At 40.2% G+C, this 12,886-nt stretch overlaps 1 protein-coding gene across 1 annotated transcript in view; it reads left to right on the forward strand.

Annotated features, from left to right (window-relative positions):
- Positions 1–12,886, forward strand: part of LOC142749969 (atrial natriuretic peptide receptor 1-like) — a 140,538-nt gene that overhangs the window by 84,274 nt on the left and 43,378 nt on the right. Inside the window, exons 10-14 of the mRNA XM_075858656.1 lie at positions 3,841–3,927; positions 4,086–4,232; positions 7,718–7,839; positions 8,915–9,056; positions 10,725–10,773. Coding sequence (XP_075714771.1) covers positions 3,841–3,927; positions 4,086–4,232; positions 7,718–7,839; positions 8,915–9,056; positions 10,725–10,773 — 547 coding nt within the window. The remainder of the gene's footprint in view (positions 1–3,840; positions 3,928–4,085; positions 4,233–7,717; positions 7,840–8,914; positions 9,057–10,724; positions 10,774–12,886) is intronic.

Genomic DNA, 12,886 nt, shown 5'->3' on the forward strand with positions numbered 1-12,886 from the left:
GCTGGTGCACTCCTGTTCCAGAGAGATTCCAAGGGCAAGTCAATGGTATGTGGATATTTTTCTAAGCAGGTGGTCACTGTTCTTTACCAGGTTCCAGTTTGAGCTTCATTATCGCCCGGCCGACAAAAATGTGAGGACCGATGCCTTGTCCAGGTCTTTCGAGGCAGAAGACACCATGGAGATTCCACAGAACATCATTGATCCGTCTTGCATTGTCTCAGTCAATCCCTTGCAAGATGGGGACTTTCCTCCAGGGAGGACTTTTGTGCGCCTGGCTGACCGTGGAATAGTCCTCCGCTGGGGAAACTCCTCTAGACTGTAGGTCACGTGGGGATCCGTAAGACTCGGGATCTGATTGCTCGTCATTTCTGGTGGCCCACGCTGCCCAAGGACATTATGGACTTTGTTTATTCCTGTTCAGTATGTGCAGCCAACAAGGTCGCTCACTCCAGACCTGCTGGTCTGCTCCATGCATTGCCTGTGCCCAATGCCACCTGACAGCATATAGCTATGGACTTTATTACAGACCTGCCTCTCCCTGCCGGATGCAGTACTGTCTGGGTAGTGGTGGATCTATTTTCAAAGATGGCCCACTTTGTTCCTCTGACCAGTCTTCCTTCTGATCCTCTGCTGGCCAAGCTGTTCATCCAACACATCTTCTGCCTGCACGACTTGCCGCAGCATGTTGTGTCTGATCGGGGGGTTCAGTTCACCTCGAAGTTCTGGAGAGCCCTCTGCAGACTCCTAGGTATAAAGTTAGACTTTTCCTCGGCCTACCATCCTCAGTCCAATGGTCAGGTCGAGAGGATCAATCAGATTTTTGATAACTACTTAGGGCACTTCATCTCCAAGCAGCATGATGACTGGGTGCAGTTGCTTCCGGGGGCTGAGTTCTCTTACAACAATCATACCAGCGACTCCACACAGAAGACACCGTTCCTTATTGTCTATGGCGAGCACCCACTAATTCCTCTTCCGGTCCCTGTTACGTCTGAGGTGCCAGCTGCTGACACGGCTTTTGGGGACTTTCTGCAGATCTGGCAGCAGACTCGATCCTCTATCCTGCTGGCGGTTGACCGCATGAAGCGGAAGGCGGGAAACAAGGAGAAGAGAACCTCCTCAGTTTCTTCCTGGCACGAAGGTCTGGCTGTCCTCCAGGAATATTCGACTGAGGGTGCCATTGTACAAATTTTCTCTCAGGTTCCTCGGTCCCTTCGAGATCCTGCAGCAGATCAACCCTGTCGCCTACAAGCTTTGGCTGCCTCCTACCCTCAAGATCCCCAACTCCTTCCATGTTTCTCTCCTGAAACCAGTGGTTCTGAACCACTTTACCAAGACTCCAAGCCCTGCGGTTGCCTCCAGCGGCCCTTCAGACACCTTCGAGGTTAAGGAGATCTTGGACACCAAGAGAGTGATTATTTTCTTTGATAAACAAAAATGGTATACCTTTTCTTTCTATAAATAAAGACTTGTTAAAAAAACATACTGTGTCCTTGAAGGGGTTATAATATATTATTAAATATTAATTATACTGTATGGGGGTCACTAAAGGGGGCATTATACTGTGTATAGGGCACAAAGGGGGAATTATACTGTGTGGGGACACTAAGGGGGTATTATACTGTGTGGGGGCACTAAGGGGGCATTATACTGTGTGGGGACACTAAGGGGGCATTATACTGTGTTTGGGGCACCAAGGGGGGCATTATACTGTGTGGGGGCATTATACTGTGTGGGGGCACTATATAGGGCATTATACTGTGGGGGGCATTATACTTTTCTATAGGGTATTTTTTTTATGATGGGGTGGGGCGCCCAAATATAATTTCGCACGGGGCGCCATCTATCCTAAGGCAGGCTCTGTGCGTGTGGCGCCCATACTCGATACTGAATAAATCAAGATGTTTGGAATAATTTGTTTCCATTTTATATAATTTGCATATCATTAACATGTCTATCGATCCTGTGATTCCCACAATTCCAAAACTTTTCTTTCTTGGTGTTGCAATTTCAATGTAAAGGAATGTATATAACTTGCTTCACTGCTGATTGGGGGACCTAGTCGGCTACAAAATTGTATCTTTTTTAAGATCGCTATGGGCCATTGTTGCAAGTAGGCTTTTGCTTACATCAGGGGTGGACATAATATATGCGAGACCTATTATTATAGGTAAATACGGCCACTGGCCACTTAAAAATAGGTAGCTGTTTATTATATTGCACGTTAGTGTCTATTCACACGGTGCGGTCAAATCATGGTTAATTGCTGTCATTACAGTGAAACTGTGCGTAAACGCAGTGTTTTTTGTGATATTGGGACTCTGTGCTCTGTCGTGAGCTATCGGAGAGAAAGGGGCCTATACACTGTTCTTGCACAGGGGACCTCTGCTGTCTGTGTCTGTTCCTGCCTCACACTTCTCAACCCAACAGGCTGATTCACTGAGTTCTTTAGACTCTTTAGCGAATAATCTTCACAAGCCCTGAATTTGCTAGACAGCAGCTGTATGAATTGATTCAGCTTCCTAGCAATAGGCATGGTCATCTTCCATATTACAGAAATTGGTAGCAATTACACCACACGAGCAGCACTTCTGCCCCTGCTTTTGGAGGTAGAGATTGCCACCCAGCACTGCAGTATTATATGTACTGTATGGTAGGGCTGGGCCATTATGACCTAAATCAAAATCCCGATTAATTGAACATGTAACCTCGATTACGATTAATGAACAATTATTTAGACCACACCCCTTTTTGCATACTACGCCCCTATCTGCATGCTACGCGAATGAATTAATATTTATCCCTTGAGCCTTATGTATACTAATGTATATAATATACCCCTTGACACTGCCCCCACACAGTATATTGCTTTTATAGTGCTCCCAACACAGTATAATGCCCCATAGCTGCCCCCACACATTATAATGGACACATAGCTGCCCCCAAACATTAAAATGCCTGTATAACTGCCCTCCACACAGTATAATGCCCCGATAGCTGCCCCCATAACTGCCCTCCACGCAGTATAATGCCCCCATAACTGCCCTCCACACAGTATGATGCCCCCTATAGCTGATCTTTACACAGTATAATGCCCATATAGCTGCCTCTACACATTATATTTCCCCCATAACTGCCCTCCACACAGTATAATGCCCCCCATAGCTGAACCCACACAGTATAATACCACCATAAATTCCCCCACAGCTTCCCTCCACACAGTATATTACCCCCATAACTGACATCATGATGTATAATTCTCCACAGCTGCCCCCAAACAGTATAATGCCCCCATGGCTCCCCTAAACAGCCCCAATAGTGCCTAATAAAATACATACTCACCTAACCCCGTTTCAACGATGAGTGGAGGAGATACCTCTGCTCCTCCGGTCTGTGTGGCTTGGTGCAGACAGGCGCAATGACATCACTGCCTTGCACCTGTCTGCGCTGAGCCGTGAGCGTCCGGCAATACATAGTGAATGGTAGAGCAAGGACCTCACGGCTCCCTGCTCTACCATTGGATTCAACTGTATCTGCATCCTAAAGACGCAGATACAGTTGAAACCAGGAAAAACGAAATAAAAGAAACCGAAATGCGCAGGATGACGACGGTTATTTGCGCTGAATTTAGCTTTTGTGTTTTTTTCTATTAATTGCCCAGCCTTACTGTATGGTATGAGAGAGGGTAGAAATGGTACAATATCTCCTTGTCATAGATTTCTGCTACTTTACTTATTTTAGGGCATCTTTCAAATGTATGTAGTTTATAAAATGTTTTTTTTTTCTTAATGCTCAATTTGCTTGGTGTTTTTATTAAGTCTAAAATGTCATATTTCTTAGTGATGGCAGAATAGTGGCTATAAAGAAAATCCCGAAGAAGACATTTACACTCTCCAAAACAATACGGAGAGAAGTAAAACAAATTCGGTAAATGTTACTGTATTCAAGCAGTAGAGTAGAAATAGCTGTTCTTGTTGTAATGTTCAGTTTTGTTGTTTATGTTCAACTTTGTTATCCTTTTAGTCAAAGCATGCACTTGAACCTTACACTGACAATAGCTTTTTCAACCTTTACCACTTCTGTAGGGACCTTGATCATCCTAATCTTTGCAAATTTATTGGTGGGTGCATTGAATTTCCGGATGTGGCTATTATTACTACAGAGTATTGTCCTAAGGGCAGCTTAAATGATGTTTTGCTGAGTGAAGACATCCCTCTAAACTGGGGTTTCAGGTAATCTTATTGTTGTATTACACAAATGTTATAAATCTATTATAAACAATTACAATATTGATATGTTACAATTATCAATTACAGCTGAAGACGAATCGCAGAAAGTGGGATCAAAATAAATTCGTATCACATAAAGAAATTGCATACTTACTGATATAGTTAAAACACCAGGTCCCAGCAAGATGCAGCCAAGCCACTCACCCACCTACCATTCATGAGGAAGGGGTGCTGAGTAATATCCTAATTTTGCACAGAAAAGGCTTTTATAAGGTGCCAGTCACACGGTTACGTGTAGTGCACCATGCTAGCTAGACTACTAGATCAGACGGGCTCTGCCCAGCACCTTCTAGACATGCCCATACTATTAGATCAGGCTGGCTGCCCTGCAAAACACAAATCAATTACAATTGCTAGTATCCACATCATATCTAGAATTAGGCATTGGTAAGTGAGAAATTCTTTAGCTGCATTCCTATATTTGTGATACCAATAATGTAGCATTTGGCTTGCACCAAGACAAATAAGCACTTCCATATGTATGTACAGTACTTATTTTTTTTCAAAGTGCCAACATATAATGCAGGTTTGATATATTCATTCAGCAAAACAATGTACCATGTATAATAATGAGGCCCCATACCTTGGAATGAGGTGGCCCTTAAAAGAAGACGACCTTCAGCAACTAATGAGTTCCAGAAATAGAAGAGCTCTTATTATTACTGAATAAAGGTGTTTTTTTTACGACACTAAGTCAGTCCTTTCAACCAATCAGCCCCCTTCTCTAAGTCTCCAAGAAGTACTCCTTTTGCCTCTGCCTTTCTCCTTTCTTCACTTCCATTCTTAATCTATTCGTCATCATCCAGATCCTTCCGATTTGCCAGCAGGAGTGCCACAAATGATCACTCACTGGCCCTCACTTTTCACACTTCTAACAGAAGATGTATGCCAAGCTGTGTTTGCTATTCTGGTAGTTATGCCCCCCATCAGTAATTTAAGAAAAATACAGTTTTTTGTTTTTTTTAAAAAGGCAGTTTGAATTTTTTAGGAATTTTAATATGTTTGTGTCTCCATCTCATTTGGAGCGAGCATTTCTAAAGTCCAGAGAGTCTATATGCACATAGATATATGTAATATATAAATAATATATGTATGTATGTGTATGTATATATATATATATATATATATATATATATACATATGTGTGTGTATATATATATATATATATATATATATATATATATATACATATATATATGAAATGGTTAGACATGTAGTGCCAAGATCAAAGTATTCTACATCAATTTAGGGTATTTTTAATAACCAACTTACGAGTACAATGTGGGTTGGATTTGCACTAAGATTGTATTGACTTTGCTGTGTAGGATTTGTAGACTGCGCACTTTTATAATTTTATATGGGCCTAATCGTACATCGAATCTGTATTTGGTCTCAGTGCTGCTTTTAATATGGGAAATTATTTTCTGGCCATACATATTTTAGTCCTGTTGTGGGCTGATATTAGGACCAATGTACCGAGACACATAAAACTCTTTTAACGATTAGAAGTGACATCATTATGCCAAGATATTTTCCAAATTATGTGATCATTCTATTTAGAAAAGTCCAAAATAAGGCCTCTAGTTCCACCAGTCCATACAGTCTGAGAGCCAAGACATGTCTCACTAGACATAGGGATAAGTGTCACATATCACCCTGAATGGTAAGCCTACAGTGAATGGTATATAAATGCACAGACTTGCTGTCACGATTCGTGGGTATGTGGACCCACTAGGCCGCACCGCCCTAGCAGAGTAGCAACTGACCAAACAACAGTCCTAGTACAAGAATACCTTTGATAGTCCAGACAGTAACAGGGGCTCGGCATAGATGAACTTGCAGACACCAGACGTGGTGTATATCAGCAAGCATGACAGGTGGCACAACATGACTCCAACACTCTAAGGCACAGGAACAACTACAGCACGGGATACAGGATACAGGTAGCAGGGAACTGGAACAACGGGAACAGGATAATTAACACTAAAGCCTAATTCACACGAGCGTGTCCGTTTTGCGCGCTTAAAGAATGCAGCGTTTTTCCTTTGCAGTTCCATGTGGCATCCGTGTACGGTGCGCGTCTGCGTTTTTACGCGCGTATGTCATCCATATGTAACGCGTTTTTTACGTCGGCAAAAAAAACTGAAGGAGGTGTTTTATTTTTTCCTCACCATTTCTTTTGCAACTGGTGCGTGAAAAACACTGATAGCACACGGATGGCTCTGTTTTTTCCATGCACCCATTGACTTCAATGGGTGTGTGATGCGCAAAAAACGCACAAGAATAGGGCATGCGAACACACGCTGGGTGAAAAACACTGAATGTCTGAATGGCCCCATTGAATTGCATAGGTCCGTGTGACGTCCGTTGTTTTAACGTGCGTAAGACGGACATGAAATACGCTCGTGTGAATAAGGCCTTAGGAACCATTTGCTAAGACTAACATGGGTAAACACAACAACACTCAGGCAATGAGTGAAAGGGCGGAGCCCTTTTTATAGTCCAGGGTGATCATGGACTAATTACAAATTTTACTCGTGTGTGCACTGGCCCTTCTAGGCCAGACGCGAGCGCGCGTGCGCACCCTACGATAACCAGTGCAGCGATGCGGAAGTGAGTGCCGGCACTCACTCGTCCATGGCCGCGGCCGTCGGGGGGCACGTAAGAACGACTGTCCGCGGCTGTGGACGTTACACTTGCATATCTAAATTGTGAGGGTGAACCGTATGTTACCAATGTTACTATTTATTACCTCTATTTCATTTAAGATAAGTCATTTCACATTAATTTATGCAGACGTCCCTTGTTTGGAACACACTTGCATATACAAATTTTAAGCAGTATCTAATGAGATCAAACAAAATGGCTACCCCCTGTGACCTTGCTTCCGTAAACTTGCTTATTTTAGCAATGTGGTAGTAGAAAATTGCAACTATGCATACAATGAATAATGATGGCTGGAAAAAGCAAAATTTTTATTAACATTTCAGCAGCCATGCTACCCCTTTAATATTAAGTGAGTCCAGAATGATATGTTCACCTCTGCCAATTGCAAAATATTAGAAAGTTTTATTTAAGTTGATAAGTAGGTAAAGACAGTAATACATCAAAATATCCTTGTCCAGGCACTTTGTGTTGACACATCACACCACTGTCTCTACAGAGAGTTTGCAATCGCTTACTTAGGGGTCCATTAATGACCTATGCTTCAAAGGGAGTCTTTCAGTAATGCTTTGCATAGCAAAAGGTATGAGAATCTGTCTCGTAATAAATAGGTAACTTCTTGTGCTCTCATGCAAGTCTGGCTACATTCATATCTGACTCATTTTATAGTGGTGTTTTACAGTTATTTATATTTTTATTTTTTAAAACTTTATGTATGTAAGAAGTAACTTCTCATTTCATTTGTTTTTGTAATGTGTCTTTAGGTTTTCTTTTGCTACTGACATAGCACACGGCATGGCATATCTGCATCAGCATAAAATATACCATTCACGGCTTAAATCCACAAATTGCGTGATTGATGACCGATGGGTTTGCAAAATTACAGGTAAAATTCACGTGTCTTGATATCACATGTTTATAAGATAGAACAAGTGAAGAAGAGACAAAGTTGCTGAAACTGAGTTAGGAAGTTAGGGTTTGTTCAGACCAAGGGTTTTTATAGTTTTTGTCATCTTTTTGAGCAAAAGCTATTTAGAAATGAATGCCATATTGGATTTCAGTGAATTCTGCTTTGATCAATTGTTATTTATGTTATTAATCTTGCCCTGGTCAATGTCCTAACATGTCTGGAGCTGAAACAAGCCCTTTATCCACAAAAGTAGATATTGCTTTCTCTGCTCTTTATGTATCACCCAAGCCGCATTTCAATTAATTCAGTGGTAAGCTTCTGCTATTAGTTAGAGGGTCCCAAAGGTTAGACTCCCACCTATCAGGCATTCAGGACATATCTTGTAGATATGTCGGAAATGCTCAGGATAGTAATAACTCTTTAAAGCTATTCTACCAAAAAATTTGATAAAATGTCTCAACAGTGACATGAAAGACTTATATAGGAAGAAAAGTCAAAAAGACAACAGCACCAAATCTAAAAAAAATTTGACCGCGCAAGCTTAACAGGACTCGATCCAAAAGTTCCTTACTATATATCACAGGAGAACAAGGCAGCACATCCAAAATGAAGGAACTTTTATTCACCCATGCATCGTTTCAGCTCCACAGAGCCTTTCTCAAGCTCTCTGAAGCTGAAACATTGCATGGGTGAATAAAAGTTCCTTCATTTTGGATGTGCTGGTCTTGTTGCCTATAGCAACCAAACAGAGCTCAGCTTTAATTTCTTAAACTGCTCTGGAAAAATGAAAAGTGCACTGTAATTGGTTGCTGAGTCAACTAAACACCTTTTCTTTTTAGGAAGAAATGTTCTCTCTTTTCTGAATTTTGTCGATTTCACATTTGTTTGCCTACAGTGAAATAAAATGTGATAATCACGCTGTGTTGTTATTTTACCTTGGTCATTATTACCTTAAATGTAGTTAAATATGTTTGGAAAGGATGGTTTACACTAAAACCCACCATCCTAACAAAATAATTTATTTCATGTCCATCCTTTTTTTTTCTTTCAGATTATGGTTTGGACTTTTTCCGCAAACCAGTTTCAGTGGAGGATTACGATTCTTATCAAGATCATCCTGCTCAGGCATACATACCCCCAGAGACTCAGTCTGTGTCCTGTCATGAGAAATCTGCAGCTGCTGACATGTACAGGTATAGTAAGTCATGAAAGCGATCTTACCTACAGTTGTACATCTGCCATATATTTCATTAAACTTTTGTGTTATTTAGTTTAGCTAGTGCCGGCAGATCCTCCTGGTCTCCTTATGCATGCTGTGTAAGGGCATGGCCCCACGTGGCGGTTTTCCTCCGCAGCTGTCCGCATCAATGCCGCACAGAATCTGCGTTGCAGATTCTGCGGTGGATCTGCCCAAAATGTGCAGTAAATTGATGCGGACTAGCTGCTGTGGACTGCGGTAAAAGTGCTTCCCTTCTCTCTATCAGTGCAGGATAGAGAGAAGGGACAGCACTTTCCCTAGTGAAAGTAAACGAATTTCATACTTACCGGCCGTTGTCTTGGTGACGCGTCCCTCTTTCGGCATCCAGCCCGACCTCCCTAGATGACGCGGCAGTCCATGTGACCGCTGCAGCCTGTGATTGGCTGCAGCCGTCACTTAGACTGAAACGTCATCCTGGGAAGCCGGACTGGAGACAGAAGCAGGGAGTTCTCGGTAAGTATGAACTTCTATTTTTTTTACAGGTTGCTGTATATTGGGATCGGTAGTCACTGTCCAGGGTGCAGAAACAGTTACTGCCGATCGCTTAACTCTTTCAGCACCCTGGACAGTGACTATTTACTGATGTCGCCTAGCAACGCTCCCATAATTACGGGAGCCCCATTGACTTCCTCAGTCTGGCTGTAGACCTAGAAATACATAGGTCCAGCCAGAATGAAGAAATGTCATGTCAAAAACGCAAGACGCATCCGCAGCACACATAACATGTGCATGACAGCTGCGGACTTCATTGCGGAATTTAGAATCTCCATTGAAGTCAATGGAGAACTTCCGCAATGAGTCCGCAACCAGTCCGCCACTGGTCCGCAACATCCATTGTATGCTGCGGACACCAAATTCCGCACCGCAGCCTATGCTCCGCAGCGAAATTTTCAGCCACGTCTAAACGAAGCCTACTAAAAAGAAGTGGAAGGCAATGGAGAAACGGCTCCGCTGCGGATTAACGCTGCGGAGTATCCGCAGCGGAATTCAAGAGCAATTCCACCACGTGGGGCTTTGCCCTAAATCTAAAGCTTCGATTCAGGCTCGTTGACACCTGTAGTCACTCTGACTACTCCTTGATTTATAGCAACAAACCCATTCTTCGGGACAATTCCACGAAGAATGAGCTGGTTGCGAGGTATGCAAGTTGTATATCAATATCTTGTTAGTTATTTCTATTTGTACATAAATCTAAAATTCCATTTAAATTCCATACATTAAGAAGTAGCATTTGTATGTACTATATACACATTCATGTCTGTCCTACAGATATAACAAATGGAAGAGCAAATATTTTCATTACATTTATGATCATGTCTATAGTGCGTTGGTAGTAGGGAGTCAATATATAGGAAATTAAAGCACAATGGACCTATGATCTGGAGGTACCTGGTTTTATATATTATTATGGATGTTCTCAAATATATTTTCAATAGACAGAAAACTTGTAGTGATTGACAAAAGAACCAGATGGTTTATAGTTTGCTGACAGGCTCAAAGGGCACCACTAAGGTGACTTTAATATTATATCTATACTGGAAAAAGTAGAATATAATCTTATGGTAATTCAAAAACTGTTTTGTTTTTTTTTTGTTTTTTTCAGCTATGCCATTATTTTACTTGAAATAGCAATCAGAAATGACCCAGCTTCGGTAAGTTATATGTTGAAATCCACTGAATAAAACAATCAAGTTGTATCCATTATGAATGTGATTGAAAGAATAACAGAGAAGCTGTGCTTTAAAAACATATATATTTTTTTGTCCTAAATGTCTTGTCTCCTAAACTCATATTCAAATATGCATTTTATGCAGTAATTCAGTAATTTCAGGGCCTATACCTATGTAATGTATGTTTTCCATATAGCTGAAGTAAAGGTATGCCAACCTATACTTGCCAAATGTATGCAAAAATAATACACTCTATTGGCATATATTTAGTTATTGCAGTCTATGGGCATGTTAGATGTATACGTCAGGAGATTTTCCTGGTAAATAGGCCAATGTCCATCACAGATAGGGTATAAACCAATTCCTTGCCTGGTTAAAGTAGTGTTAGGATTTACCTTATAGGGCATGGCAAAGGGTAAACCCCTTTTAAACAACATTTTACTTAAAATCTAGATTAAAAAGTGGAATAACTTTTTTTACTAATTTTTAGCTCTATTTATTTGGTTTTCTTCTTCATACACACCCAAAGGGAAAGTAAAGATTCTGCCAGTTCCTTCTTGGATTGCATATATGGTTTATCAGCAATCTGTGGACACTCATGTGACTTAACGTCTGATCTCTATAGGTGGCCATACACTTTAGAAAGCTGTTGGCCAAATAGGCCTTTTCAATGAGGAGAAAGGGGAAAAAAACATTGCCAGACCACTCTGGCAGCGCCTCATCTGCCGCGAGAACAAAGAATCTGGCATGTTGAAAGGGGCACTTTAACTGTGGGACTGACAAATGAGCGCCCACAATGCATTGGTCCTTAAGATGAATTTAACAGAATTTTGAATACAGCTTTGTGTCTGAATAATGAATACTGTATAATGAAAAAAGCAATACAAGATAAATAAGGGAATATGTTATACAATGTTGTGCAAAAATGTAGTTCTCCTTTAACTGCTTTGGCAACATTAAGACCCCAGCTTCAATTTGCTAATTGAAGTGAAATCCAGATGTGGCTCACGGTGTTATTCTGGCCAATTAAACCAGCGTAACCGGAGTGCGTGTAGTGGTGAAACGATTGTTAAATGATTCCGTTCTGCTGTATTGGTCAGAGAAGGTGATCAAAGAAGGGAAACATTTCACTGAGGATGATCAATATTGTTGTGGTAGACTATAAATAGACTGCAAATGTGGTTACTAAGTATTTTTCATACAGTAGTAGTAGAGATGCCATCTTAATAGGAATAAATCTTATTCAAAAGAAAATATAAAGGTAGTTAGTAACATTTATTTCTATTGCAAAAAGGAAGTAATCTGAGGTCTTCACCAGTTGTACATTAAAAAAGCAATCTGCAACAAATAAAATAGCAGTTGCTTTTAAAATATAACTTTTATTAAGACATTTTTTAATCTGCTCATATGCTGAAAATTTCTTGCAAAAAAACCCAAGAAAAACCATAATGAGCCACTCCTTGTCAGCGTGTAAAAGGATCGGAATTTCTTGAAAACAGTAATTTTACCTGTTCAAAGTAATATATATATATATATATATATATATATATATATATATATATATATATAAATATATATATATATATATATATATATATATATATATTTATTTTTTTTTATTTTTTTTTATTATTATTTCACATTTTCAATTTACAAATCCTGTTGTTAGTAATATTTACTATTGCCAAACAACAACGAGGAAAAATATACTTTTTAGCTCTCACCCATCCTTGCCACTACCAAAGATGAAAATTGTTCTTCATCAGTCCACCAATTTACTGCAGCGTCTGGATAGTATTTGGAGAATAAAAAAAAGAAAGGAAAAGAACATTTGTAATCAGTAAATATATATATAAAACAATACCCTGGAATCGAAAGAAAAATTAAGGTATTGATTACCTGTCGTACATAGGGAATGCTCTTGAATGGTCAATTTCGATAAATTCTACTATTTTATAAGTGAAATATCTATATTTCCTAAGACAACTACTGTATGTTCACAAGACACTAGGAATTATGTGAAGAGGCATCCATGGCAATAAAAGAAATGCAAATGTGTGTTATTAAAATCATTTTCTTATTTTTTTTTATCAGT

The sequence above is a fragment of the Rhinoderma darwinii genome, chromosome 1 (assembly GCF_050947455.1).
Source record: "Rhinoderma darwinii isolate aRhiDar2 chromosome 1, aRhiDar2.hap1, whole genome shotgun sequence".
Taxonomy (NCBI): Eukaryota; Metazoa; Chordata; class Amphibia; order Anura; family Rhinodermatidae; genus Rhinoderma; species Rhinoderma darwinii.